The 26,962-nt window shown below is 42.3% G+C and overlaps 3 protein-coding genes across 8 annotated transcripts in view; 2 read left to right on the top strand and 1 right to left on the bottom strand.

Annotated features, from left to right (window-relative positions):
- The window catches only part of LOC107193377, a 52,673-nt gene extending 39,275 nt beyond the window's left edge, over positions 1-13,398 (top strand). For all 5 annotated transcript variants that reach the window (XM_015582814.1, XM_015582813.1, XM_015582815.1 and 2 more), the window contains 2 exons: positions 11,063-11,393; positions 12,003-13,398. In XM_015582814.1, the coding sequence (XP_015438300.1) occupies positions 11,063-11,393; positions 12,003-12,134 (463 nt within the window). In that variant the 3' untranslated portion in view covers positions 12,135-13,398. The remainder of the gene's footprint in view (positions 1-11,062; positions 11,394-12,002) is intronic.
- A 1,972-nt stretch (positions 13,399-15,370) lies between these two features.
- On the top strand, positions 15,371-21,515 carry LOC107192629. Of its 2 annotated transcripts, none has more exons than XM_015581944.1 (3): positions 15,371-15,403; positions 20,617-20,900; positions 20,983-21,515. In XM_015581944.1, the coding sequence occupies exons 2-3, from the start codon at positions 20,629-20,631 to the stop codon at positions 21,200-21,202; spliced, it is 492 nt and encodes a 163-aa protein (XP_015437430.1). In that variant the 5' UTR covers positions 15,371-15,403; positions 20,617-20,628; the 3' UTR covers positions 21,203-21,515. The 2 variants fall into 2 exon arrangements, with proteins under 2 accessions (XP_015437430.1, XP_015437424.1); XM_015581938.1 differs by lacking the exon at positions 15,371-15,403 and adding an exon at positions 19,098-19,235.
- Positions 21,516-22,077: 562 nt separating this feature from the next.
- Positions 22,078-25,838, bottom strand: LOC107192996. The gene is made up of 7 exons (XM_015582366.1): positions 25,378-25,838; positions 23,955-24,169; positions 23,596-23,829; positions 23,250-23,507; positions 22,775-23,167; positions 22,474-22,625; positions 22,078-22,384 (listed from the first exon to the last, which is right to left on the bottom strand). The coding sequence occupies exons 1-7, from the start codon at positions 25,565-25,567 to the stop codon at positions 22,147-22,149; spliced, it is 1,680 nt and encodes a 559-aa protein (XP_015437852.1). The 5' UTR covers positions 25,568-25,838; the 3' UTR covers positions 22,078-22,146.
- Positions 25,839-26,962: the final 1,124 nt, after the last annotated feature.

Raw genomic sequence — 26,962 nt, 5'->3', positions numbered from 1 at the left:
TCCCGCAGTTTCCTTTCCCATTGTCCTCCTTAGCCCGCCGGTTACATGGCAATCCACTCCGACAACTCTCTTCCCTTTCTCCCAGTGGCAATTAGGCAAACGCTTTTAAAACACCCACGGAATATCCAGCATTATTGATACGAGCTAATACAAACTTGCATCGTGGAGGAATATCGAGTCGGTTACTCTGTCAAGGAGTATCGTTGGATCGGTGGAGCTATATCGGTAGACTTCGATTAGCCAGATTGACAGGGATCGCCATTAAGCCTAACCTTCTTTCCGGACATTTCTATCTATTCTCAATTCTCCGTAGAATAGATGCACGGTACAGCGTAGATAGGCGGTCTGTTTAGTTAAAATATTATTGTCTAGCTTGTTCTACACGATTATTGTCTATGTTCATCTAATTGTGATCGTTCAATAACCGTACAAATTTGTTTGCCAACACAAGGGATATCTCGGAATTATTCAGCAGTCGTATTCTACATTCGATCGTGTGCTCCCAAAAGCCACCTCAGCAACGGTAAAGTGTCGTGTCCGTGAAACCTTCGGTCCCAACCGGCGGGGGGGGGGGGCTAGCAGTACTCCCGCGAAAACGTTACTCGAGCGTGCAGCATTATAACGAAGCAACATTGCTGGGTAACCTTTCCTACGAAAGAATGTCAAACCGGTAGTAACCGCAACGGATCTCGATGGTAGACAGAACCCACCCACAATTGGGGACCAACACACACCGCGATCGACCCCTCTGGCTCGAACTTGAAGGGGGTTTCGGTAACGATGCCAGCACCACGGTGTTAGGGAGCGGCCTACGATGCCGTCGTGTTCTAGTACCCAATGTACAAATAGCACATCGGCAATGATACTATTAACGGTACCACCGCCATCACCACCACCACGAGAACAGGCACCTAGGCATGTACTAGAGGCGGTGGCGGAAAAGGGTGAGAGAGAGGGGGGAACAGAGGGAAGAGTGAGAGAGAGGTGGCGGGTAGGAGAGGAGGAACGATCGATATAGCGTGGGTGGATGTGCAGAGGTGCGGTAGGACAGCCGCCAGTTGTGCTGTCGGCTGCATCAGCGAAGAACCCCCCGTGTGCTCTCGATATATCGGGCCTCTCGCAGCGTTCCTTCTCTTGTCTTGTACGTGTGACTCGCGTGTGTAACATACCGGAATGCATGGAACCCCCTAAATGGGGATAGGCCGTCGTCCCAGTTGGATACGGGGCGCTAGTATTTGGGACACGCGTCGTCGTTCCGATCTCGGTGAATTTTCGAACGATGACGTTGCGGTATTATTGTACCTGGTGTACCAGCGTGTTCTTTGCTCTGTTGTCCCGGAAGTGTGGTAGCCGAGTTAGTGGCGGTTGATCCTTGCACGCAACGGAGTATAACATTTTTGGAGCCGGTGAACTGGGATATTTTTTTTCTTTAGAAACTCGTCGCGCTATATGTCTTGTTTAACCGATATTTACGCGTTAGCTTGCTTGGCGAACAATGATTGTTTTTCGGTTCCGGTTTGGAACGATTGAAAGATATCGTAGATCGCGTGCTGCAGATTCCACAGTGGTCCAGAATCAAAATTTTTTTATTCTTATGTTAGAAATCTAGGTAATAATCTTTTGACCCAATTATTGAATAATAAAGTGCACTAGTCTATACGTTGGTAATATAGATTTCTTCTCATGTAGTATATTATCATTTAAATGTAAACTATTTCAATTGGAGTATCATGGAAACCTTATCACAGGTATAACATAATACGCATAAATAATGAACAATAATAAAATTTAACAGATCATACGCTTATTTTGTTCAAACAGCCAACAACTTTGAAACTTATAAATTTTAGGTAGATAGAAATATATAAAGGAAGAAATTCTCATTCTTCTTTTTTGGTGACGTCATCATTTACTAACAAGTGTTCCCAATGTCTTCATGAAAGTCTCAATCTTTAGGGAATTGTTTGTTTCGAAATTTGTTGAAATTTATGATTCTGGACCTCTTCTGCCTCGACGATGAACCGATTTGGCAACCGTTTCCTCGCTTCCTGGCGGACCCGTTTGTAACACTGAATATATCAAGCTTTATCGTGTAACTCGTAGGATGATTATACGCGAATAACGACGCGATATTTCGCGTTGATCGACGTCTGCATAGTTTCTCGAGCCGCGGCTGTGTACGGTCCACGAGTCCGGCTTCTTGGAAATAGAAACGAAACAGAATAGCGTCACCCGTGTCTCGGAATCCACCAAAGATAGAAAGGCAAAAGAAACAGTTCTTCGAGAATCCATGACCTACCTCGATCCAACGCGTCTAACTTTGAGAATTCTCGGATAGACAGGGACAAAAGGGTCTTGTCAGAATTCTGAACATTCCTCGGAGCTCTGCAGAATTATTGCCTCACACGAATGGAAGAGTCCATTCACCAATTAAAACCTATTAAGTGCCTAGTAAAATTACAAGTTCCATTTGATTTCAATCTTCAGTCTTAACGACTACATTTTTCAAAATGAAAAGTCAGGATACAAAAAAACTCTTGGATCGTGGAGAGACGACTCACGATCGGCTTGGCCATCGAGCATTATTCCGTTAACCTGCAATTCGATGAAATAGCCGGCGCAAATTGACCGTAATAATGGTCAGCGGGAGTCAGCAGGTCGCCGCGGAGGAAATCAATTCACGGTATCGCCACGGTGTCGCGACGAAGCACAGTGCCCTAGATGTCTGTTTATCGGCGGCTCGCGCCGGACCTCGATTTCGACGTGTACCTCGAGTCTCCTACTCCCCTTTCTCCGCATTCCCCGGCTGAAATTTTCCTGGTCAACGCGTATACCGATCGGGGGGAGCACGCAGTCGCGGAAAAAGCGACCGCAGTCTTACTCGAGGCGATGGCGTAATCCTACGCACCCCATTGTGCCCCAACACCATGAGCCAAAAAATTCGCTGTCTTTTGGTTTCCGTCTCCCGTGTATGTTTCAGTAGTCCGCTGGCCGATCGCCGAAGTCTGTGAAGTTTATCAAGGTGAAACCTATCCGTTCACGTCGAACAGCGATTACCAATATTGACCGTTGTGTCGCCTCTTGGAAAGAATGTTACGGTCGAACGTGAAAAATCAGATCCGACTGAGGGATACCCTCTCGATTCGCTGGCTTTCTTTTTCTTTGTGAAATTCAAATTCCTTTTTTTGAAAATGAGATTTTGTTGGAGTTACGAGAATCTCACGGAACACCCCCAGGCGCAGGGCTTCGTGTTTCGGGCTCTGGTGGGCGTGATAATTCGATTATTGAAGCGAATAAGGCCAGAAATTAAAGGGGAAGGATCGAGCTCCAGCCGGATATCAAAAGGTGCCTTTTAACCGTTGATCAAAGCGGTTAAGTTGAGGAAGAAATTATTTCGGTCTCGTTTATCGAAAGTGACAAAGATTCGTGAAAGAATGTACTCGACGTACAAAGCTGTTTCTTCGTACGTACAGTTTAAAACCAGTTTTGTAAGACAGGTATTACAACAGAGTACAATAAAGAAACACTGGAAACTGTTGATTCGTCCACGCGACGCCGGTGTGTTCCTCGTTAAAAGCGATTATCATTTGCGTGTGGACCGCTCGAGGAACCATTACGAGGCGATTCATAAAGTTGGAAAGTCGCCAGACAACTATACAGGGCGATCGAAAAAAGGGTTCATAACTTCTAGGGTAGATAGTACTCGAGAAATATTAATTTTTCGACCTATGTTTATTAAGACCTTTTTTATCATTTGGCGTGTACTATCTACCCCCAGAAATTACGAACCCTTTTTTTTAATCACCCTGTATACAGACCTCCACGGAAGAGCATTGTATATCGAAAACAATTGAATGACAATTCGTAAATTAGCATCCCTTGTATCTCGCCTCGGAGGCAACCATAGCTCGTCCCAGTTAGCAGAACGAAGGGGTGCTTTCGGTACAACCCGTAGGTGTACGCATGTCTGGGGAACGAAAGAACGCAGAAGATACACAGGTGTGCCAGTGTGCCAACCGGCGGGGGCACTCTACGAAGACAGCGCGCGCGAGAACACACCTCGGGACAGCCATGACCCATATACACTCACCCCCTCGCCACCCCCTCACCCTTGGTCAACCCCATCGCTGGAATCACCGGCCAGACGAGCGCAAATCGAGCTAAGCCACCGCCGCATGTATACAGGGTGGTCTAGCGGAGCTGGGCAAAATTTTATGACGAAGTACTGTTTTACCTTCTATTCGTTATTTGAAACTATTTATCCAGATAGTGAATTTGCCCATCTCTGTGGTGCAGCAAAACGTATGGTACAGTCAAGTTGGGGGTAGAGGGTGAAAACGAGTCGAAAAAAAAGACAATAGAATAATTTAACGTGTTCAGCATGAATTACCATAAATTTAATTTGCGTCATAAAAAATTGTATGCTTTTCTTCCCGACTTATTGGTCACACCCTGCCCATGATTTTGTACCACGGATTGTTCTGCTGCACCCCTGTATACACGGCAGAAACCACGACACGTATTTGCCCCTTATGACGGCAACCGCAAACGTAGCGAGGTCGTGCCGCACTGTTAATCGGGATTCCCTGAAAATGTCACCGCTCGAAATATAGTATGTAACAAAATTCACCCAGTCGGATTACACATTCGATCGAGACGTTTTAGCACTGCACGAGAACGTATCCTGGAGCGGCCCCCCAGGTCCTTACGGGGTAAGCACGCGTGAAATGTCACCCCCTTAAGATCAAATTTCGTGCGCCACGGTTGGGTTACTCGGCCGATTTTGTCAAGCTGGATTTCTCGCCATTCCGTTGCGGTCGTTTTTTAATCCTCGTATGACGAATCGTGGAGGCCGATGACCGAGTCACTCGTGACTCATACTAGACACCATACATACTGTATAAAAATTTCACATTCGTTTACAAGAATTTGTAAAAAAAATACCATAAAATTTCAATTTGTAAATTTAATTTGTTCAGCTGTCCATCATACGAGGGTTAAAATTATTTTTCTGTTTTTTCATCTTGATTATTCCAATCTCGTGAATTGTTAAGAAGTCCACGGAGAAACTTTCTACCCAGTTTCGAATGCTTCCGCATCGCGAATTACACCAATTCTTCTTCGATTCTAAAAATGCATTTTCTTTCTCTATGTGATCTATAGTCTCGATGTGTTTAAGTTTGCAAAACGTGGCTCGACTAAACAACGGAACTAACGTTCCTGCTCTCGCGAGGTCTGTCTGTCGTTAGCGTGGATTATTTTCAACGATCTCTCGAGATTTCATTGTTTACACAAGTACTCGTCGGGGTGCTCCTTCCTCTTGGCGTAATTTCAAGATGCGTCGCCGCCAGATCGGAATTTTCAACACAAACGTCTTCGTTTATGCGACCGGAAAACTTGTCACCGCGTTCCAACGCGAGTTAAAGTCTTCCTCGCAAGATCTCCTGTTTTCGAAAGGGAAATTTGAAACATTCTCACAAAGAAAGACGTATCCTCTAAACTACGGGTGCTTATGCAAATATCAATTTTCATGGACTACTTTATGGAAATTGAAATACAAGAAGAATTTTTCTCATTATTAATAATTTTATAAATTTCTAAGTGAAATAGAAATCCCATTAATTTTCGTTGCATATCTTATACTATACTCATTTACAGATAATCGTGGACGGAAAAAAGTGGCTTTTGCCCCACCCTAGACAAATATTGGGTAAAATAAACTGTGTCTGGCTACGTACATCCTTTTTCACTGTGAGAATCGTGTTAATATTTTTGCCCCCCTTGACTGATAACCTGGCTACGCCCATGTCTGAAATCATGTTAAGAAGTAATATTTTCCCAAGAAAGGATAGATTATATTTCCTAGAGAAAAAGTGTTTAATTTTTATTTTAACAACAATCCATAAATATTAAAAATTTTAATGTAGTTAAACAATTATGCCACACAGTGATTTTATTATTTTCCACCGATCGTATTTTTGTGTCGGAAGCAATATCGGTACCTGTGTATGTGTAATTATCCGGGAGTATCGTGCTCGCCCGTTATTTATAATAACAGGAAGCTGAGATAGCTCGGCCATTCCGCTCGATAGAACACCGATTAAAAAGGGGTACGTGTACACCACGGACATTTGTACAGGTCTCTCTCGAATAAACGTCCGTTCCCCTCCGCGAGTTCCGTTATCGTCGCGAAACCGTGGAATCGCGATCGAACAGATCGAGCGTGGATAGGTTTGTTGTCGCGCATTGTATACCCACATCAGCTGGGAATTGGCTTCCGATGGAAGCCGTGTGTTATAAACAGAATCAGATCGATGCTGCTTGTCTCTAGTCAAGTCCTGATCCGCGAATTAGAACTGCAACCTTTTTTTTTTTTTTTCATTAATGCCTACTTAGATTTGTAAAGTTACATGTGTAAAAAGCATACATTATTATGTGAACATCGTTGTGATGGGTCATCAATATTCCAGATAGACAAAGGGATTGTCGGAAAACAGATGGCCTGAGCATTGAAAAATCTCTTCGAAAACCATTTCACGAGAAGCATGCTGATCAGACTTTTTGCGCGTTTTTCTGTATAAATACTGGTACCACGGCAAAGAACCGAGCCCCTTGTCGATACCAGAAAGGGTATAATAGTAGGAAACGGTGGACAGTATACGGGAATGCGGAGTAAATGGGTCGAGGAGACTGCGGAAATGGGTCATAGCTTCGACTGGCACCACGGATCGATGGCACACGGCACACCACGCGTTTCATTAGGATCCCTGGAAACGGGGGGCTGTTCGGGGGTGGCTGTTGTTTATTTATTCTCGCGACGGAAATTAACGAGTCGAGATCCATTGAACACATCGTTCCGATTGTCCTCGAAAAGCGATCAAAGGAGTGACATCCTTGGATACAAGTTTTTCGATGAAAATTATCCTTTTGTATACATACAGTGTTCGATTAAATGAAAAGAATGTATTCCATATTTTCGACTTATTTTCTCATATAGAATCACCCCTTGCACCGCTGGGCGTTAAAGGGTTAATTATCACACCTGGTCCCATACTTCAAGAGAATCGACCTTCGAAAGAATCGAATCGAAACATTCCTGGCGTACACACGAATACGTTTCCGCGGGAAAACGTGTGTCACAATCACAACGTAAGGGGCCTGTTTTGTTTTCTTGCGCCTACGAACGCGATACGCGGCCTCTGAAAATAACGGGTCGCGTCGACGTGTGTATCGTGGCGGCGGTAACGAAGAAAGGAGAAAAGGGGAGGCAAGAAACAAGAGGGAAGGAGAGGGTTAGAACTCTTCGTATAGAGAGGAAGAAAGACGATAAAGAAGGCGGTAGTTGCAAGGATCTCCCGCCACGATTCCCGCTTAAAAATAAAGTCTTACGTTCGCATTTTCGTTCGCCGCGTGGGTTTCCGCGCGAAATCACAGCCGCGGCAGTGCTCCTCCCTCTGTTCGCCGTGTGACAGGCGGTCAGGGAAATATAATATTTAAATCGGATAGGCCCGAATGGAGAAAAGTTGAGTAGCGACGAGGAACGAGTTGAGGGGAACTGAACGGGGAAACGAAATTACACAATGGACAGTTTCTCCGTGAGACGATATCGCGATCGTTGAGGAAAGATCTCGTGGTCGCCGCGGAGTGACTTGTTGTTTGGTGGTCCCGAACTCATTTAAGAGAATCGGCCCTCGAGAGAGAAGAGATCCCCCAAGGCGGGTCCCGATGTTGATGTCGAGAGGCGTGGATTCGCGATCGCGAGCAGAATGACGACCACCCACGGAGGACACGTGTATTACGTGATCAAGGTACCGAAGGACGGGGACGGCAATGAAAGGTAATGGCTCCTCTCTTTTGCCATACGATGATCTTTCTTTCCCTCCGCCAGAGATGGGAAAATTCATTAGGTAGATTGTATCGAATAACGAATAGAAGATTCAACAAAAATATTTCGCTATTTTTTATTGATTAAACAGGGGTAATTTGAATTTTTATAATAAAATAATGTTTCTTCTTAGACGAGTAGACACACCAAATTATTTAATTTCAGAAACTGTTTGTTGGATTTGTCATGATTCGTTCTAATGAAAAATATTTTGAAAATGATGTAGAAAAAGATGCAGATGAAAAAAGTCTGCTTCACGAAAGTGGAACTGGTTCACAATCGGTAGCTATTTTAATGCTGTCGCTTATAATCCCGTATCGCTATGGAACAAATACTATTGCGATGAATAAGCCTTATTTTGTTCGCGTTGTCAACGGCGTCGTTTAGATTGCAGGCCCCGAGACATAAGACGATAATTTGTTGAAACAACGACGATGATAACGTGGAAACGGTAATGCAATCGCGAGTAATTGAATAAATATCCAGTCGATGAATTCATACACACACTATCTATATATTCACATTTTTCAGTGTACACGATTTATTCCAAAACTTTCCGAATTGAAGTTTTAAAAGAACAATTTTTCGTATAATATTTTAGACTTTTTGTTCCGCCATCTTCGAGAAGAATATAATCATTGTGAACAGAGTACATCTCTTCAAAAAAAGAAAACTATTTTTAACATCTGACGCTGAAAAGCATCGTAATTTTTCCGGAAAACTTGTTTCAATTTCAGCTCGGAAATTTTTGAGGACACAACCGTGTATTCTGTGAACGTTATCGCGCACGGCTAACCGAAGCAACAGTTAAATATAAAACGATGATCTCTATACGCGTGCAAAGACCGATTTTATTCAAGTCACGACGACGTTTCCCCATGAATCAGCCGGATTCTCGATCCTTCGACTCCCCGCAGCTCCATTCCTGAGTCAATTGCGTCTTCTTTTAGTACCCTCGGCCGTCTCAAAGTTATCGCGCAATTATTAATTCGAACGTCGAATTTTTTACCAATCAGTCGATGCATACATATTCGATCGAAATAGTAAAAAGAGGTCGTGAATTAATTTACGAAATATATTAACCCTTATCACATCAAGAATATTGGAGTAATAAGGATTAACCATGAACAAAATAATAATACCTAACTATATTACCATGGTCGGGGCTGTAGAGGAGTAAAATGGCAATGAGTTCAGAGGCCCCTCTATCCTAAGTTCTATCGTCATATGGGAATTATGTGACAATATAGTTAGAGTCAACTGTATAAACAACCCAACTCTTTTGTTGGTTGCCTCGTTTTCAGTCGATGAAATGGATCCCTTTTGTCGACACGCGTGTCCACCCTACCGCCATTCGTCCATTGTCGCGAACGCTGTCGGAACTGCGGACAAACGCCATGGAATGCGATCCGGGAAGATTAATCGCAGGCGGGGGCGGGGGAAAACGTGAGGGAAGCAGACCGAGCCGCGCGCAGTTTCGCAATATCGGACATTATTAGTCCGGTTGGCCGTGGTCCAACGGTTCCGACGAGAGAGAGAAAGAGAGAACAGCACTAAACCGTTTCGCCTCGCCTTACCCTGCCCTACCTTTTTGCCCCTGGATGGTGTGCTCCATCTAAACCCCTTCCAATCGTCGTTTCGTTCGTGTCTTCCGGTCACCTTCGATCCTCTTCATTTGTCCATATGCTTCCTTCTTCCCCTCCCAAATAACATATGACGCCTTGAAGACGTCCATTTTACAGTTATTTTAGGTCTAAGGCGTCTTTAAGCCGTCTTCAAGTCGTCATGTGCTATCTGGACTGTGGATGAAATCCACGAATAATGAACGATGTGGTAAAAGGTGTCCTAGAATATATCCAACTACGTGTACGTTACGGGATCGATCGAAATTTCGAGTGTACTCGAGACCATACTCTCTCGTCTAACAACCTAGCGGAAGTACAGTGGACTCTAACTATATTGCCATGGTCGGGGCTATAGGGGAGTAAAATGGCAATGAGTTGAGAGTCCCCTCCATACTAAGTAGAACAGGTACGAAGTAGAAACAGGTCAAGTTTAATGTTCGCTGGTTTTCTGAACCGTCGAGCAAAGAGGGTACGTTTTAATCGCGAGTCGTTGCTCGGATAAGTAATTTGAACGCCTCGCTGGCAGTCCTTCGCAAGGATTATGTTCTTAACCCCGTTTATTTTAATGGAACCACCTGGCAAAGGTTGTTTATATTGTACTTATACACAAAGTTATTATTGTTGTTACTGCTGTGCCTCTTATTATCACCATTAATTGCGTCAAGTATATTATTTGTCTCGTTACACCGAAACAGCTCGAATACAGTCGATTAGAAGTGGTCGAAATACAGGCTAGGGTCTAAATAAGGATTAGTCGAAAGTATAGGTTCATGTTAGGTGCTCCACCATACCAGGAATATTGTGAAACTAGGACTGAAAAGAAGCTTATTCTAACTCCCATGTCATAAAGCAAACATGTTTTACATCCATCGAAGTGTTACGTCTAGAAAATCTTCAACAGGCTTGGCAATAAGTCCTGAAGTAAAAGTGCTAGCCCATATTTGGGCCACCATCTATACATGGTGTACAGTTTAATTGGTAACCAGTTAACAGTCCCATAAATTATATCTTGGGGAACAACCAGTCGTAAGTTCGTCGGTTCGATGAATTCACGGAACACAGTCCCCCGCTTCGTTCCGTGAAACGATTACGTCCGCTCGTTTGATGTACACGAATACGCGTGTGCAGCGTGACAGCAGGGAGCGGAGAGGAAGATTGTCTGCAATTAGGTGCAACGCGATACCGTGGCCAATGTCACGGTTAACTAGGAGTGGCGATTATAATTGGGGCTAATTTATCACGCGATATCGTAACTACCGAGCTAGAAAATACACGAAAAAAAAAAAAAAGAATACTTAAACGCCTGTGACCATTGCTCTCGCGAGAATTGAAGATTCACGAGATGTAGATGTATACTTTAAGGCTTAATTAATCGATACCGTTAACAAGTGATTTTGTATTAAGAACGATCGACGGTCGAGAGGTAGCAAGCAAACATATTCTTTCGGTTTTCACTCGAATATCAGAAATTTTGCCGAATCGATCGAAACACACGCAACGACGATAAGAACGAAAACGGGGGAAGCTTTTAATGGGAGAAATTAATTTGCAGCACGGACAGCGGTTGGGATAATCCGTTCAGACCAGACGGGGACCTTTCGAGGGAGGCCGACGAGATAGTCGAGCTGATAAAAGGCGGGAAACCCATCACGCCGACCCCCGGTCAGACCGCTCCGCCGTTGCCAGGATGCGAAACCGGTGTCGGAAACGGTCAGAGCACCCTCGACCACGATTCGAGTTCCAGCCCCCTGCTGAAGTCCACAGGGAACGCGACGAATCGACACGCGAACTCGTCGCCGAAGCCCGGCCAAGAGAACGGGAACGCCCATAGCACCCCGATGAAATCCGCGACCGCGAACAGTCAGCAGCCTGTCAACGAAAAGGTACATGTCCACTCATAGACGGTTCATTCCTCGTGAAATCGGACATTTTTCTTTTGTTTACAACATTTCGGATTTTTTTGACACTTGGATATTGTGTAATCTTTAGTGACTATACATATAAACGTATCTTGAAGGATTATCGAAAATTTTTTTAATTGTTTATTCTACAGCTGTTTGAAATATAGTGTCAACCTTTTTTTTTTTTTTTCAATAAATCATAACTAGACTGCGGATTTTTATGCAAAATCACATTTTATGAAGTAATTCATGAAGATAAGAACAAAAGCAGGAATTTCCTGTTTCGTTATAACTGATTTTATAGAGCCCTGTAAATAATGCATAAAATCCGCAGTCTAAGCATAACTGGTGAACTAGGAAACTGATCAAAATAAGCTTCGTGGATGGTTATAATGGAGACATAAGAGTACATAAGAAATATATTTTTTAACCAGTTTATTTTGCAGTTGTTTTAAAGAATTTCCTGTTCGAATGTTCAAAACTATGGCCAATTTGGAAATGTCTTTATTTTTGAATTTAATCGATAGTAAAATTATAGACTACCATCGTTCTGGGCAATAACCGGTGTGGTTTGTCGTTGCATACACACAGGTTGCCGCGTCGTCGAGGACAGCGACCGTGGAAGTGGCCAGAATGACAGCGCAGGGGCCAGGCGACGCTTCGCAGGTCGAACACGTCACCCTGAAGAAGAAGCCTAAATGCAAATGTTGTATTCTTCAGTAATAGGAAGGGAAAGACACCACGAGCGCGAAGCGGACCGAGCAAGGATGTCTGAGCCCACCGGACGGACGATGATCGTTCTTCGGGTCGTCGAAATGGGGACGGTATTTTCGCGACGATTTTCTTCGGGCGAGAAACGGTGTTCTCCTCGCGTGTTCACCACCGTTTTTCCGAAAGGATCACTCGGTCACCGCGTGGAAGAACGACCATACACGATTCCCTCTTCGTCTGGGGTAACCAGTTTTCCCGAAGGAACGAACGGGGTGAAAACAGCAGCGAAGTGGAGGGAGAAAGAGACACGCGCCCATATCGGAACGTTTTAATCGAGCGCGACGCGCGGTGGATCTCTTTCTCGGGGACGAGTTCTCGATTGTTCAAGGTTCGTCTTGTCACAAATATCGAGAGGGATGGCTGCTGCGAGGATTTGGAATGATTTCGCGGCAACCGCCGACGATTTGGTTCGATGGAAAAGGGATAAGGAAAAGGGGGGGAGATTCTTAGGAACGCGCTTGGAACTGTACCGACACGACCCGGAAACGGAGGATAAGCTGAACGCGAAATTTCACCCGAGCCTCTTGATGATAGCCTTTCAGAGACAGTGGAATGTCCATATAAAGTACATAGTGACTATGAATGAAGAGAATGAAGAAGAAAAAAAATTATATATATATATATATATATACATAAAACTATATTGTAGATACAGAAAATGGTAGTTGTATAGCTTATATGCTTTTACTATTGTGGTTAATTACTGTCAAAATTATCGTGGTTTCAAGAATGTATGAACGGAACGAACTAACACGGGCGTGTACGCGAAAGAAAGTCGGACGTGCGTGCGGGGTTCACGGCGCCCCAGGAGAGAAGAATCATGTTTAAAACTTTACCGGGGTTCATACGAGAGAAAAATGACGAAAAGCTAATTATTATCACTTCGTTGGACATCGATATAATACTACGATAGGTTGATAGATTCTCGTTTTTACTAAGAAAAAAAAAACAGAAACACTCGAACCTCTTCTATGCAAACGTTTATGAACAATTTTTTAACCATCGCGTGTAGCACATTGCGCCAATCAAAGGGGTAGTACTACTTGTACACACGAATTGTGAGATGAGACTAATTGTGGACGAATGAGAAGGAATATAGCGGAAATAAAGCCGGCGTATTTTTATTGTCGCGCGCGAGCAAATGCATCAAACAACCGTGTATAGTTAATTCTTGATGAATGTTCGAAGGCTCTTCGGTACTGAACATGAAATATTTCATAAAATAATAGCCGTATGCGGCTGAAATAAGTATCATTGGCTTCAGAATTCCAAAAATTCCTTCGAATACTCGTCGAGGATTTACTGTATCTTTTCTCTCGGCGGTGTGTGTATCATCCTCTCGTTAATCGCTTCTTCACTTCGACACGCGAATCCGTGTATATGTTTTTTGGTTGCCCGTTCTTTTTTCTACGCCTCTCTCGCACTCCCTCGAGAGAGTGGGAGATAAAGAGACAGAAAAACACGAAAGAGCGCGTTGAGTAACTAATTCAGGATCACTCGCGAACGTCCCACACGGAAATCTGTAAATATCGCGATATTTTTTCGAAAGCGTGTATTGTGTGACAATTGTGTCGACGATCTCTGGCGCGAGAACGCATCCGCGCGGGGAGCAGTTGCGAGCGAGATTGCTGTTGGAGCACAAATAAAAGGCAAAAAAAAAAACATTCGTGACACGATCGGTGCGTATGAACGATCGTTCGACGACTACAGTAAATCATCTATGAGTCTTGGCGATGTCTTTCGAACACTCAGTTGTCGAGGACCCTACGAAAACTTATCGATAATTTACTGTACTTGTTCCGCGAACGTTCGTTTCTTTTTTTAATTGGATGACGCTTTAATTTATTTACGGAACCACGTATTTACGTTTCTACGTGTGTGTCCTTTCGCAGCTTGACCCGTTTTTATTTCTATTTAAACTTTGTATGTATGTATGTATGTATGCGAGTACGTAACGTTTCGATGGATATTCCGCCAAGTGTGTGTGTGTGTCTGCATCGATGAGATTAGAGAAGAGATAGCGGAACAAACACGCGCGTTTACGCATGGCTGTTCGTCGATGGGGGTCAAAACCGTTGATCGGTCTCGCCTCGCGTATAATTATTACGTGTAAAAAAAAAAAAGGTTAAAGGATCGTGTTTATCCGCCGCGCGAATCGGAGACCGCTCGCTTGGACCCTCGAGCTGTGTCGTATGGAATATAATCGCTGTATGAAATAAACACCGAACAAGATTTTTTTTGTATGTTTAACTTCGAAGGTTCAAGTACAAATTGAAATTTTTCGTAAACATAGCGAGGTTCACCGGCGATGCTCGAGGTGAAGACCTGATTGTCCGACAGTTGCATCGAGCGAGAACGATCGGTTCGCACGTTTGGTGGAGACGGTGATGTGTAGACTGCGGATTTTTGTGCAAAATAAAATTCTATAAATTCATTCTTGAAGACAAGAACATCTAAACAAGAATTTCTATCTTCGCTTAAGTATGTTATTGGGTTAAGAACAAAATCGAAAAGTCGTTGCATTCGATGAATGTTTTGTCTTTTATATTTCTAGAATCTATAAATGCATAAAATCCCAGTCTAGTGATGTGTATTGTGTGCGTGTGTGTCTGCCTGCGCGAATGCCTGTATTTTTTTAATACACATATCCGCGTATTTTCCTAGATCCGCGCCATGGGGGCAAAAGATATTTAACGAAAAACGGTATGCTGAGGTATAGCTGGTGGCGGAACCGAGGGGATGGAATGAATTACAGAGACAAGCAAAGGGGAGTTCGATGGAAAATGAAATATAAAATTTCTTTTTAATACTTTCGTTTGTTGTACGCTGTTGCAATGTATGTTTAAGGAGCAGAGTGTAATATAAAATTGTAAGTAATAGGAGAGATCCTGAATAATTTACTCTCGCGTCCTGGCTAGTGTGTGTATCCACGAAGGAACGTCGGTATTCGAAGAAAAAAAAAAGAAAAAGAAACTATATATACGTATCAAGTACCAATGTACATGACAGTCACACGACATGCACAGACACATACACACCACACACGCATGAGAACATGCAGAGACGCAGAGAGACGCGGCATGTCCAACTCTTTCGCTTGGTATTTCCTAAGAAAGTGATAATAAAAAGACTTGTGGAAATCTGTTGATATTCAAACTACTTATAGTATTGAAATTCAAAGTGGAAATAATATTTTACGTCAACTGGAATCGGTATGATCGGTACGTAATTAGTAGATAAACAAGCTTTCAAGTGAACTTTATTTTTTTTCTCTGTATATCCGTGTATATTTTTAGCCTGCAATCGCAAAGAAAAATCGAGAATGAGCCGCCTGATCACGATGAATCGTCGATTTGCTCTTTTGCAAGATCTTCGAACTGTCGATATATCGAGCACGTGTCCTTTAAAGGTTAACAGGAATCTGATCCAGCGACGGTAAACGCGCAACAATTATTTTCGATCCAAAGCATTTGCGTGGACACTATTTGTGCAGGTTAGCGGCGTTAAAATCTCTCGAGTCTTCGAAACTTTCTGTTCCCTATTTTTTCGTGTTTGCTAACAAACTAACGTCCATAAAAGAAAAATCTTTTCTTTGGAATCAAAATTTATCGCATTTTTTGTTCAACCCTATTGAATGTTCACTTTAGTTTTGACTAAGAAAGAATTTTTCTTTGGTCTTCCATTATCCCTAGAATTGATCTCGAACCGGTTAATCGCGCTCGGAGCAATCGGTAAAAGCGCACGTATTCGAATATTCGAAGTTTACTTTATTTCGAGAGAAATCCTTCCCACGCGACTTACCACGCAATGGAGAAAGGAAAACAAGGGGGGTGCCTGACCATCGAAGACTAGATACGTTGTTTTATGCTGAATGCAAATGAACGTGTCATGCGTGCATGCAACATTAACGTACGTAACAAACGTCTAAGATACATAAAAAATATGGAAAGTGTGTTCAAAATAAATTTCCAACTTAAATTTTCGATATTTCATAATACGAAAAATCATTGGGCTTCTGAAACGGCAGAAACAATCGATGAGCCAGCCTCTAGATCGACAAGCAGTGTAAATCTAAAATGATTAGCAACAAATTTACCAGAAGAGTTTCCAAAACGATATTTAGAAGTTTCTTTTGCAGTCAAAGGTGGCAATATAACGCTGACCTTTTAATGAAGTTCAGCACAGTAATAGAGCTTAGAATTCTGAAGCCAATGATATTTGTTTCAGCCACATATGGCCAGTTACTGTATAAAATACTTAATGTTTTTCGTAACGAATACACGAAGTCGATGTTTACTCCTTGACTAATCGACCCGTCGCGTTTCTATTCCCTGTTGTTTCCTCTCTTTTGTTTACTCGGGAGGAGAATCTTGGTCAGCGTGTGTACACGTCCTCGATAAGTCAGGTGTAAATCACGACAGATAAGTCCACGGTGGAAAACCGTACAGCACGTAATATCGAGTCTCGTACGATAACGCCGGCTGTCGCTCGATAACTCAGCGCGTGGATGCTCGGTCGCAAACGAACGAGAAAATACCTTTCTCTCGTCTCCAGTCTCGAGGAAGAACGATAGCCGTTTCGATTATGAAATCGTTACATCGTACGGAGGATCGGTATCGCGCAGCATCGGCTCTAGACACGAGGGACCGTGGATCCGCTCGATGGAAGATGCATGGGCGAGAGGCCGTAGATTGAGACGCGCGAGCAGGGGTTGCGGCGTGTAAGTAGACAGAATACGTCGCGAAAGAGAGGTTACGATCGGACATCTTTTATTTCTGACTGTCTCCTGGAATCAATTACACACCTTATAATCCTGCAGACTCGTGTCTGCCACTTCGTGTAAAACGTTAGTATCGTTTATCATGGATCGCCAGAAGAAGGATTCCCTCGATCGATTCGTGTACTCGCGAGCAGCAACAAGTTTTCTATTTCATTTTCACCCTGACAATGGATTTCGAGTAACATATGTTACGAACATTCGAATAGAAGTAGAATTCGAATTCTTCGAATAAATTATTCGTATTCAAAAGTACTCGAATTGTTTGAGAAATAAAAGAAATGTCACGAGTAGTGAGATTCTTTAGGAAGAATCTCGGAAACTATCACTATTTAGTCTACGACTGTACTACATTTAGAGTCCAGAAGAGAGTCTCGATGTTTCTCTAATATTAGCTTACGTACGTCTTGAACGTAATCCAAGGGGTTCACTCGACGCCTCTACCACGCTGGTACATTGTCCCGAATTCAAAGAAGGCGGCTTTTGAATGGGATTGCATTCTCCGATCGATCCCTTGGCCCTCCGCCAGCGATCGTCACAGAGAGTACAACGACCCCTTTTGACTTCGTCTCCTATGCCCTCTCCCCCTGTTCGTCACAATGACGAGGAGCTTAAACGCTTCTGCTAAACTACTCCAGAGAACGATCAGTCTCTCTTATCGGTATTCCCCTGTGAAGTAGGGAATAGCTGGAAGTGGAGGAACGTCAACGACCGTATCATGCGGATGGGTTCCATTATTCCAGTTACGTTGGCCAGGTCGTGGTTAGGATACTTTTCAATGGGGTAGTATCTAACAGTCTGAATCATTTTCTTCCATACGAAACATTTAAACGTTATTTTAAATTTAAATAAAATATTAATTAAGCAAGACACTACTTGTTTAACTACTTTATTAAGCAAAATGGTGGATTTCTTTTTAATACATGTAAGAACAAGAGGTGTAAGCACAATCTTGGTCCCACGGAAAATCGTGGGTAACAAGAATGGCACTTCTTCAAGGTACAATCGATGTTTGATGTTTGCATCGGTTAGCTGAGGCTCCGTAACCACGATCGTTGATCGAGATCGATCGGAAACCGGGTCGAAAGGGATCTTCGATCGGCTACCGGGCTACGGAATGCGATGGGTTCGGTACGAAAGAACGGAATAAAAGGGTAAAATGTCAACGTGACTCGGTTACTACCTTCGAAAGAGCAAACGCATCCTATTAGCAGTTCAAGAGATCGCATTGTTTGCCCGTGTGCCCTTAAACGAGCGAAATCTCATCCATCGTAACGACGTTGGCCTTTGGATCGCGTGCCAAACGGAATGGCGATAAATCCCAACCGTCTTCCAACGGCTGGGAGAAGAAAATAATCGCGAACGAATACGTATGTGAACGCCGATCGCGCGCTCCCGAGATCGCGAGATCGCGTCCTGAGTAATTCATCGAACACGTCCAACACACAACATCCACGAAGATACGCAACGATAGGGACCGTTCTTCGCGGTCCCAAGATGGTACGCGATGCGTTCGTCGAGTCTTCCGTGGGATTTCTACCTTATACATATCGTGGATGAGAACGAATCGGGACCCGTTCATGGAAACGTGCTTCGTCGCAAAGTCGACGTTACCGATCTAGGTCTGCGATTTCAGAGTCGCCCGTCAGCGAAATTTCAATTTTCTTAATATACATATTATCATTTAACAGTTCCCAAAAATCTTCAGACATTTTGCATTGCTATTAAAAACGATCACTCTACAGAGGACCTCCAGTTCTATAAACCTAAACGATCGAAGCACGTTGGATGCATAAGTAGTTCGCTTCGAGAGAAATCCTGACGTGACAAAAGGTTACCATTCTTGCCTGATGTATGGTCGCCGATGTTTGGAGATTATTCCGTGTATGAAACACTCCTAGATACCTCTCGATGGAAGAAGACAAAGAGACCGTCCGAGGGAAAAGAAATGAGATCTAGGGGAACGGGGCTCTCGGCGAGGGGACAAGGCGGGCGACGTGTCTTTCCGATCCCTCGCGAGAATCGGTCGCCATCAGAGGGGGGAACAAAACCGTCGTCGTCGTCCTTCCAGGTAACGGACTAGTATCGGGTATATAAAAGCTCGGTGAGCGAACGAGCACAGAATGTTTGTTGGCGGCTTCTGAAATCCATCGTGATTACCGTCCGCGAGTCGAGGAATACGCGTGTGTTTCGAGGGATGCCATTTCAAGTGTCGTCAGTGTAACCGATTCTCTATGGCGACGATGACCTCTCGGAGAATTGTGTCCCGATCGTTGGTACGTGTACCCAGGGAGAGCCTGGACTAGCATTCGATCGAGGTTTTTTATTTTTAACGTGACACTCAGTGAGGGTAGATTGTTCAGGAAACGTTCTGTGCCACAATCCAAGTCGAGGGGTCGCTTTTCCTGTGTCAGAAAGATAGTCCTTCTTTTACTCTGAAACATTGTAAATACGCTTGTATTCTTAGGTACGAGTAAATTTACGAGTCAAATCATACCTGGCGGTGGCGTAAGTTTTTCCTGTAGCTCTAAACTGTGCGGAATAGAAACGCTAAATTTGTCAACAAATAATCACAAATTAGAAACCCGTTTATAATGAAGTGATAAGGCAGAAACGATTATTCCAGAAAAGTAAACACGTGGTTCAGGCTTGTGTGCATTCTTCGCTGATATTTCGAGTGATCGTTACTGGAAGATCGGTTAGCCAAAGTGTTTTGTCTAAAAAAAGGTATATCATTTCTTAACTATTCGAAACGGTCGACGACAGTTCATGGGACAGCATTTAATAGACGTTCGTGGTAATTTCACGTGGATGCCGCGGGAGGGTCAATAAAGTAGAAAGTGTCCTTTCGATTCACCCGTCGCGGGTACGTGGTAACACGGGAAAGATCTTCGACGGCTGGCGATTCTCGCGTGCGTCGGTCGAGAGGTCACCGAGCCTCGAAAAGAACCGACCATCTTCGATGAACACAGCTGGCTTCGTAGCGTTCTCGGAAAATTACGTGTGTGTAAATCAGGGACACGTAATAGACCGGTGGCTAAGGTTATGATGGAGAATGCGTCGCATCTGCGCCTCGTACTCTCTCTGCGATGTCTATCGGATCGTTCCATGCATAATGCCTTATTACGTCTTCGAGGTTCAATCTGGAAACATTACAAAACGTGACACGCTGTGCCTATCGACTCGTTGGTAGATTCGTCATTTATTAATCGTGTTCCATTTTCACCCTTAGATAACCATAGCAATAAACAACCTTTCAACGAAAATCACCTATTATATGGGTCGAGTGTAAATTTGAGCGCAACAAATCGAAGTAATTCTTATTACCGAAACAGGAAAAGAACAGAAAGACTCTGAAATTTCTTGCGGTCTAAAAATACGCAGAAAGTATGTAATGGTAAAATTCGCGTACAACTTAGTAATTCTCAATTTAACAAGCTCCAAGTTTGTCAAAATAATTTCCTTCTTTCCATATTCTTCCATTCACTTGTAAACAGGGGAGAATTCGGAAACAAAGATGGTATCCTACTGGGGGGGGGGGGGGGGGCAGACCTAATGTAAACATTATAGAACAGTACAAGCTGGCAAAAACGAAATGTTACCAAATTCGAGTAGATGAACATGATACCGGGAATTGCTTCTTGCCTATTCCACCAGATCCTCTGGCTGATGGCTCTGGTCGCGTGCCCTTGCGTCGGTGAAAAGCTGTCCCCGGATCAAAAGGCACCTCAGTTCGCTCGTGGTTCCGGTGGGTTGATCCTGAACACGCCGTTCGAGGACAACAAAGCCCGTAACCGACCGATCCCCAGTGCCGCGAACACGGAGGATGGGGTGCAGAGAGAGGAAACCGAGACGTTGAAGGAAGTGGATGGCGAACTGGTGCGCGTCGTGAAGGGAAGCTTCGCCTACAAAAGTCCCGAGGGGCTTCCGATCTCCGTCAAGTGAGCCTCTATTATTCCTTTCGCGGTCGTTCTCTGATTTTCCTGAAAGAAACACAATTGTCGAGTCGACGTTCCTTCGAAGGTACGAGGCCGACGAGAATGGGAATAGAGCGAGCTTCAAGTTCGGCACCGGCGTGGCGGGTGGCTTGGGTCCATCTACGCGTCCTTCAGGGCCACAGGCAGGAGGAGGTAACAATGGTCGGGGCGGACAAACCGGGTCAGGATCGAAAGGATCGAAGAAGGATGACTCGTACCTTCCACCGAACAAAGACGTCGATAGAAGCTATCTTCCGCCAAAATAGAACCCCTTCTACGCGCGATGCTCGTGCCAAACGGAAGATCTGTCGTTGGTAAATCGTTTTGGGAAATTTTTCTCGGTGCACTTGCGGCGAAAGGTGTACAATCGGTGGAAGTTATACGTTAGATAACCGTGGACGTACCGAACCGGTAAATTAACTTCATTGAATCAACAAGTGTTCCCCCCTTTTTTCAACGAACCGTCATTTCGCGCTAATACAGAGGCTATTAAGCGTTCAAGCTCGTCGACGTGACGCCTACTTTTGTATTTCTCAAACGAGTCATATCGAGGAAGGAAAGACTAAAAAATTTAATATTTTCAGCAGTTACACCATTGGAAGCAAACGTATGGAAAAACTAAATCGTACATAGTTGATTGAAAGTACTATTTGTCTCGCGAACATTGCCACTGAAATTCCGTATCCCTTCCACCAGTTATACGTCTTATCACAGTCCGTGAACATCAACGTTTCTCATATTATCGTCGGTGCTATATACACCTTTGTTTTGTCACATTCACTCATTTACCAAAGTTCTTCAAAACACTGTGCCCAATTACCATTCACATATTGAGTTGTACTTTCGCTCGAAAGAATTATACAGTACGCGAGTAATTGCGTTTGAAAATTACTTGACCGATTAATTAACATATACCGCGTCGCGATGACTTTTATAAAGTACGAAATAAAATATACATTTTCCACAGGTGCTCGCGTTCATTTAGAAACCTAAACGATCAAGATTTTATTTTCCAATTACCGGTATGTTCTGTCGGTAGCTAGATTGCATAATTTCCAAAGAACAGTTAAAGTAAAAACAAGGATGTGGTGTTACTTCGTTTCAAAGACTCTGCACGATAAAAAACGTTTATTCTTACGAAATTTGATATTTTTATAACACAGCATTCGCGCCTTAGAATATTAATCAAACATTGAATTATCATTAGCATTCATCTTTCGGAACCACGGTAAGTGGAATAACCGAATGGGCTCAACAAAACTGGTATGTGATAGTGTCCAGCAGGATCCTTTACATCGAAAACGATTTCAATGAACGGATACATGGTTTCTATTCTCCGTAGTGTGAAGTACTTGTCAACATCGAAATGAATCTTGTAACGTCCAGTGGTAAAGTTAACTTTCATGTTATCTACCAAGTCAACGCATCGACCGTTTGGTGTAGTATTGCTAGAAAAATGAAACAATTTCTTTAATAATGCAATATTTAGATCGTAAAGATTACCAATATATTAAGAACGGTTTTATTTAAACCCTACCTTTCGTTTAGAAATGTCCATCGACCATCCATAAGTTTGTATAAACTGACTTGTAATCCTCCAACTGGTAGACCTTTACTGGTATCCACAACGTGCGTAGAAATACGAGGCTTTTTCGAAGCTGGAGATTTAACTGTCTTTACAAGAACATGCTGAAAGAAACCATACATAACTACGACAAATAAAATACAGAATCAAAGGAAACAAAATTTAACATTTCAAAGACGTATTCTGTATACTTTTAAATCGCTCGAAAATTAAAGTAAAATGACCCTCGAAGTGAATGTTGCAATTAACGTACTTTCTTTAGACTTTGGTAACTGGTACTCGCCACAGCCATCTGTTGGTCCTTGCTTATGGAAACGCCTTTGGAAGCATCTTCCTCTTCATTAGCTGCAATTGCAGTTTTCCGGTCAGCCATTACCAATGTAGAAAGTTTTGTCTTGAACTTACTCAGAACATACTGAGTGCCAGGTTGGAATGTACCACCTGTCAAAGTTAGAGTCTTGCCACCCGACGTTAGAGTAATCGTTTTACTCTGTGCAGGTGCGATCGGAATCGTATTTACGGGTTGTAGAACTCCTATCGCATTAGAGGGAGATGCAACTGAGGAATTTATTTGATAAGCTGTACCTAGAATAGGCAACGGGCATGTCATAACTACTCCGGAATCTCCTTGTTGTTTCTCGTCTTGCTGAAACATCATTGGTAAACGTAACATGAAGCGCTATGTTCAACGAGTCGCAGCATACCGCTATTTCATTCTGTACATTTACCAATACTTTTGTAGATTTTCTATCCATTCTATTCTCAGTTCTCCGTATCGCTTTTCCATTTTCATGCGACTCCTTCTGCGATTCTTTGTCAGGGTCTTCCCCATCATGAATGACTGACATAACTTGAATTTCGGGATTGCTTTGATCTTCAGATTCTACCGCCATATCCATGTGTACACCCTCTTGATTCTCTGTTTCTTCCAAGTACTCACTCTGCATATGATCCATTGCTTCTGCCAAAGGGTCTTCAGAGTTATGCTAACAAAATCAAAAATTCGAATTATATAAGTTCTTGAATCCAATCTGTAAATAATTAACAAAAAATACTATAATCAGAAAAACTTACTGCTCTCTCTAGTTTGATTTTTTTCATAGAATATTTAACTTCTTCATCATCCATAGACATTTGTATATCTTCATCCTCTTCCTCTTCTTCTTCTTTCTTAGCTTCGCCACTAACATCTTCATTTGGATCTTTGATTTGTGATTCATCTAGTTCATCGTCTGTTTCTAATCTCTCAACAACATACTCTACTTCTTCGTCGTTCTCTTCTACTTCCGCTTGCACATATTCAGATGCCTGATAAAGAAATGTTTTTACTTATTTTCACCAAATATTTATTATCATGTTACTGCATAAACATAAGTTGCTCTTAAATGTTTATTGATTATTTAAAGGAACTTATAAGAGTAAATAATACAAACTTCAATTTCACCAATCTCCACTTCAACTTCCTCCTCTCCCTTCAACTTTTGGGCAAGAGCCTTCTTCTTTTCTTCTACCTCGTGCAATAAAGCTGCACGCTGATGTTTCATTGTACATGTGTGCTTCAGTAAAGAAAGTCGATGGGCATGCAGGTTTTTCTTGCAATACAAGCAATAAGCACGAGTTGGTTGAAAAGGCACGGATGTCAACCATCCTACAAAAGAATGTTTCACTGTACATGAACACGTATGTACTGCACCATGTATACAGTTTAAATACAAAACACATGATACATATTTTACTACTTTACTAAGCTGCACATTTTGTTATTAACAGTATAAATAGATAGATAATAGTATAGATGAACATCTTCTATAATTTATAGAATATGTCATAGAATAAGATTCAGATATTAGATACTAGAATTCAATTACAAGGTTGAATTCTACATATAAAAATCCGGTAGAAGAGTTAAAATAGGTGCCTCAAAGTACAAAGAATAATGTGTTACTTGTATTTAGAGATTCCATAACTATAATTTACATTTTTGCTTTACCAGACAGTTCCTTTTACTTCGATACGTGATCCACTCTAATGTAATTAAGTAAACGAGTAGCACATTTCGTCTGAACATAAAATAAATCGAGTGATGTATAAGTAAACAGTGAACATACCGCAGTTGACATACTTTCATGCACCTGTACACGTATTCAGTAATTCGCAATTTCGCGGGCACTATTTCCTTCTCTCTTGGACAACCGCGATCTAATATCCCGAAATCTGGCATTTCACTAAACGCGTTTCTCTACCGTATGGTGATATCTGCTCGACAAACTGTCGAATTACCCAGCAGTACGTTTACTGGTAACTTATTAAAGCTAGTAATATGGTTAGATATGTAACGACCAGTGTTTGGTGATCACATCGTGTGTTGAAGGCGGTAGTAAGCTTATACAACTTTTCGGAAGAAAACTGACATACGTTTGGTTACCGATGAGAAAAGAACACAAAATCATTGGTGTAGAACTTCTTACGTGTACAACTATTGTGGAGATCGGTAATATGAACTAGAAAACAATGATACACGTTTCGTCAAGAACACGACGTATGGAGCCTGCGATTATGTACTCCGAAACGTTCGAAACTGTGCAAAATATCTGTCAACAGTCGAACAAATAACGGTAATGGAAGGACGTCGAAACGGCGTGCTCTCTAAAAATAATTAACTGGTCGTTCAGAGTGTAAGCATCATTGCTTAAGACCACAATGATCGTACATTGCAAGCATACGATTAACATATAGGCGTATAAGTATGTATATGCCTAGTATCCAGCGTGGCACGATTCACGGACGTCGCCAGACATTAACATCGGTGCGATGAGTTATTTTAAAGACTGCTATAGAACGGTAACAGGCTGGTACCTTTAAAATCGGGCATCTGTTCCCATTCTTTTCGATATCTCTGCGTGTAGACTCGTGTTTTAGCATGGCTGATTTTCCCTGTGGGGGTAAGACGCTGTCCTGACGGCGTCAGGAAATTCGTGTGCAACGGTTTCACGTCGTACACGGTTTCTGGAGTCGTAATCATAGTCGAGTGCCTCTTCTTCTCCATCACCTCCGAACGCGAAGCCGATTGGAAATCGCCCGGATCTCAAAATACCCAAAATCGTAACACGAAATCACTAAATAGTTTTTTCCACGACAAAAGGGGGAGGGGGCACGCGACGAGCTCCGAGATCCTCGCCTAGCCTAGTACCGAAGTTAACTCCCTAGCAATGGCGGACAACTGCGCGCTACAACAATGCACGCTACCCTGTAGCCCCCTCTGCTCTTACGCAGATCGCGTGCACCTCGAAGTACACTGACGTATCGGTTTTACTTATACCCCGATTTCTATAAATTTTCATTATTTTTCTGTACTGTAGATACTTGTTGAATGGTACGTTCAGATCATATACCTTAAAACATCCTTATTTCGTATTATAATAAGTACTATGAGAAGGTTATATATAGGCGTAATAAAATGTAGAATTTATTTCTCCATGGAACTGGAACTCGTGAAAATTGATCAAAATGTGTTCTTAAAACAATTACGCGGGAATGTTATTCTTTTATATATTGATATCATTGACTGACAATTGCATAATAGTTGACATTACAGTTTATCGTTCTTGTATCATATAGATGAGTATTTGTTCCTAGTTCAGTTTATACATACGGTACTGCACTTCAATAGGATATACGTATAATTGGATGAATCGATATGCGTGCGCATATTGACGGAAATTACATATTAGGCGGGAAAAGGATCAAATATTTACGCACATAAAATATATTAGACATATTTACTGAAAAACAAAGCAAAAAATGTTTATTATATATTTATTATGCCAATCAAACATTTTAATGTCGGATAACGCGAAGCAGATACTGAGTTGTTACTCAACGCTCAAAAAATCGCGACCGCCATCTAGATGGCTTGGCATTAATGAATCAATAGTAGCGCACCCTTTACGAAAGAATTAAGAATTAAGAATATCAACATTAGGGGAAACTTTTGAAATAATTTCAACAAAAAACTTGCAGAAACCTTTAAAAAATGCATTAGTACCTTATTTAATTATTTTTAAATTCCGCGACTTTTCTTTTTATGTTTACCGATGCATTTGCAGATTAAAAAGGATACAAAATATTTTCATGACTGCCCTGAATCCACCTTTTAACTTCATTAATTTTGTAAATATACACGGAATTTGTGTAACAAATAGAAAATTCACTACTCCTTAAAACAACCACTAATAGCAAGCCCATTTAATTACCATTGAGGTATTTTTATTTTTTATTTCTCTTTGTTTATGATATACAAGGTGCATGTTAAATATTTTTCTTACTTGTAATTACAGTTTTCCAAACATATGTATGTCACTACATACATATATGTTATGATAATCGTCTTTTAATTTAAACGATAAATTATTGTTTCTAGATTTTAGTTAGGGAAGAATAT

Source organism: Dufourea novaeangliae, unplaced genomic scaffold (genome assembly GCF_001272555.1).
Source record: "Dufourea novaeangliae isolate 0120121106 unplaced genomic scaffold, ASM127255v1 scaffold7, whole genome shotgun sequence".
Taxonomy (NCBI): Eukaryota; Metazoa; Arthropoda; class Insecta; order Hymenoptera; family Halictidae; genus Dufourea; species Dufourea novaeangliae.
Note: the sequence above shows the minus strand (reverse complement) of the source record. Positions and strands in the feature narration are given on the sequence as shown.

Excerpts from the sequence above, each read along its gene's own strand:
- LOC107192629 (XM_015581938.1), top strand. The coding sequence starts at position 19,194 with ATGGCGACGATGACCTCTCGGAGAATTGTGTCCCGATCGTTG. Across the intron at positions 19,236-20,616 it reads GAATTGTGTCCCGATCGTTG|ATCCTCTGGCTGATGGCTCT; the intron begins GTACGTGTACCC and ends CTATTCCACCAG. Across the intron at positions 20,901-20,982 it reads GGGCTTCCGATCTCCGTCAA|GTACGAGGCCGACGAGAATG; the intron begins GTGAGCCTCTAT and ends GTTCCTTCGAAG.
- LOC107192996 (XM_015582366.1), bottom strand. The coding sequence starts at position 25,567 with ATGGAGAAGAAGAGGCACTCGACTATGATTACGACTCCAGAAACCGTG. Across the intron at positions 24,170-25,377 it reads ACAGATGCCCGATTTTAAAG|GATGGTTGACATCCGTGCCT; the intron begins GTACCAGCCTGT and ends ATTCTTTTGTAG. Across the intron at positions 23,168-23,249 it reads GAAAATCTACAAAAGTATTG|CAAGACGAGAAACAACAAGG; the intron begins GTAAATGTACAG and ends ATGATGTTTCAG.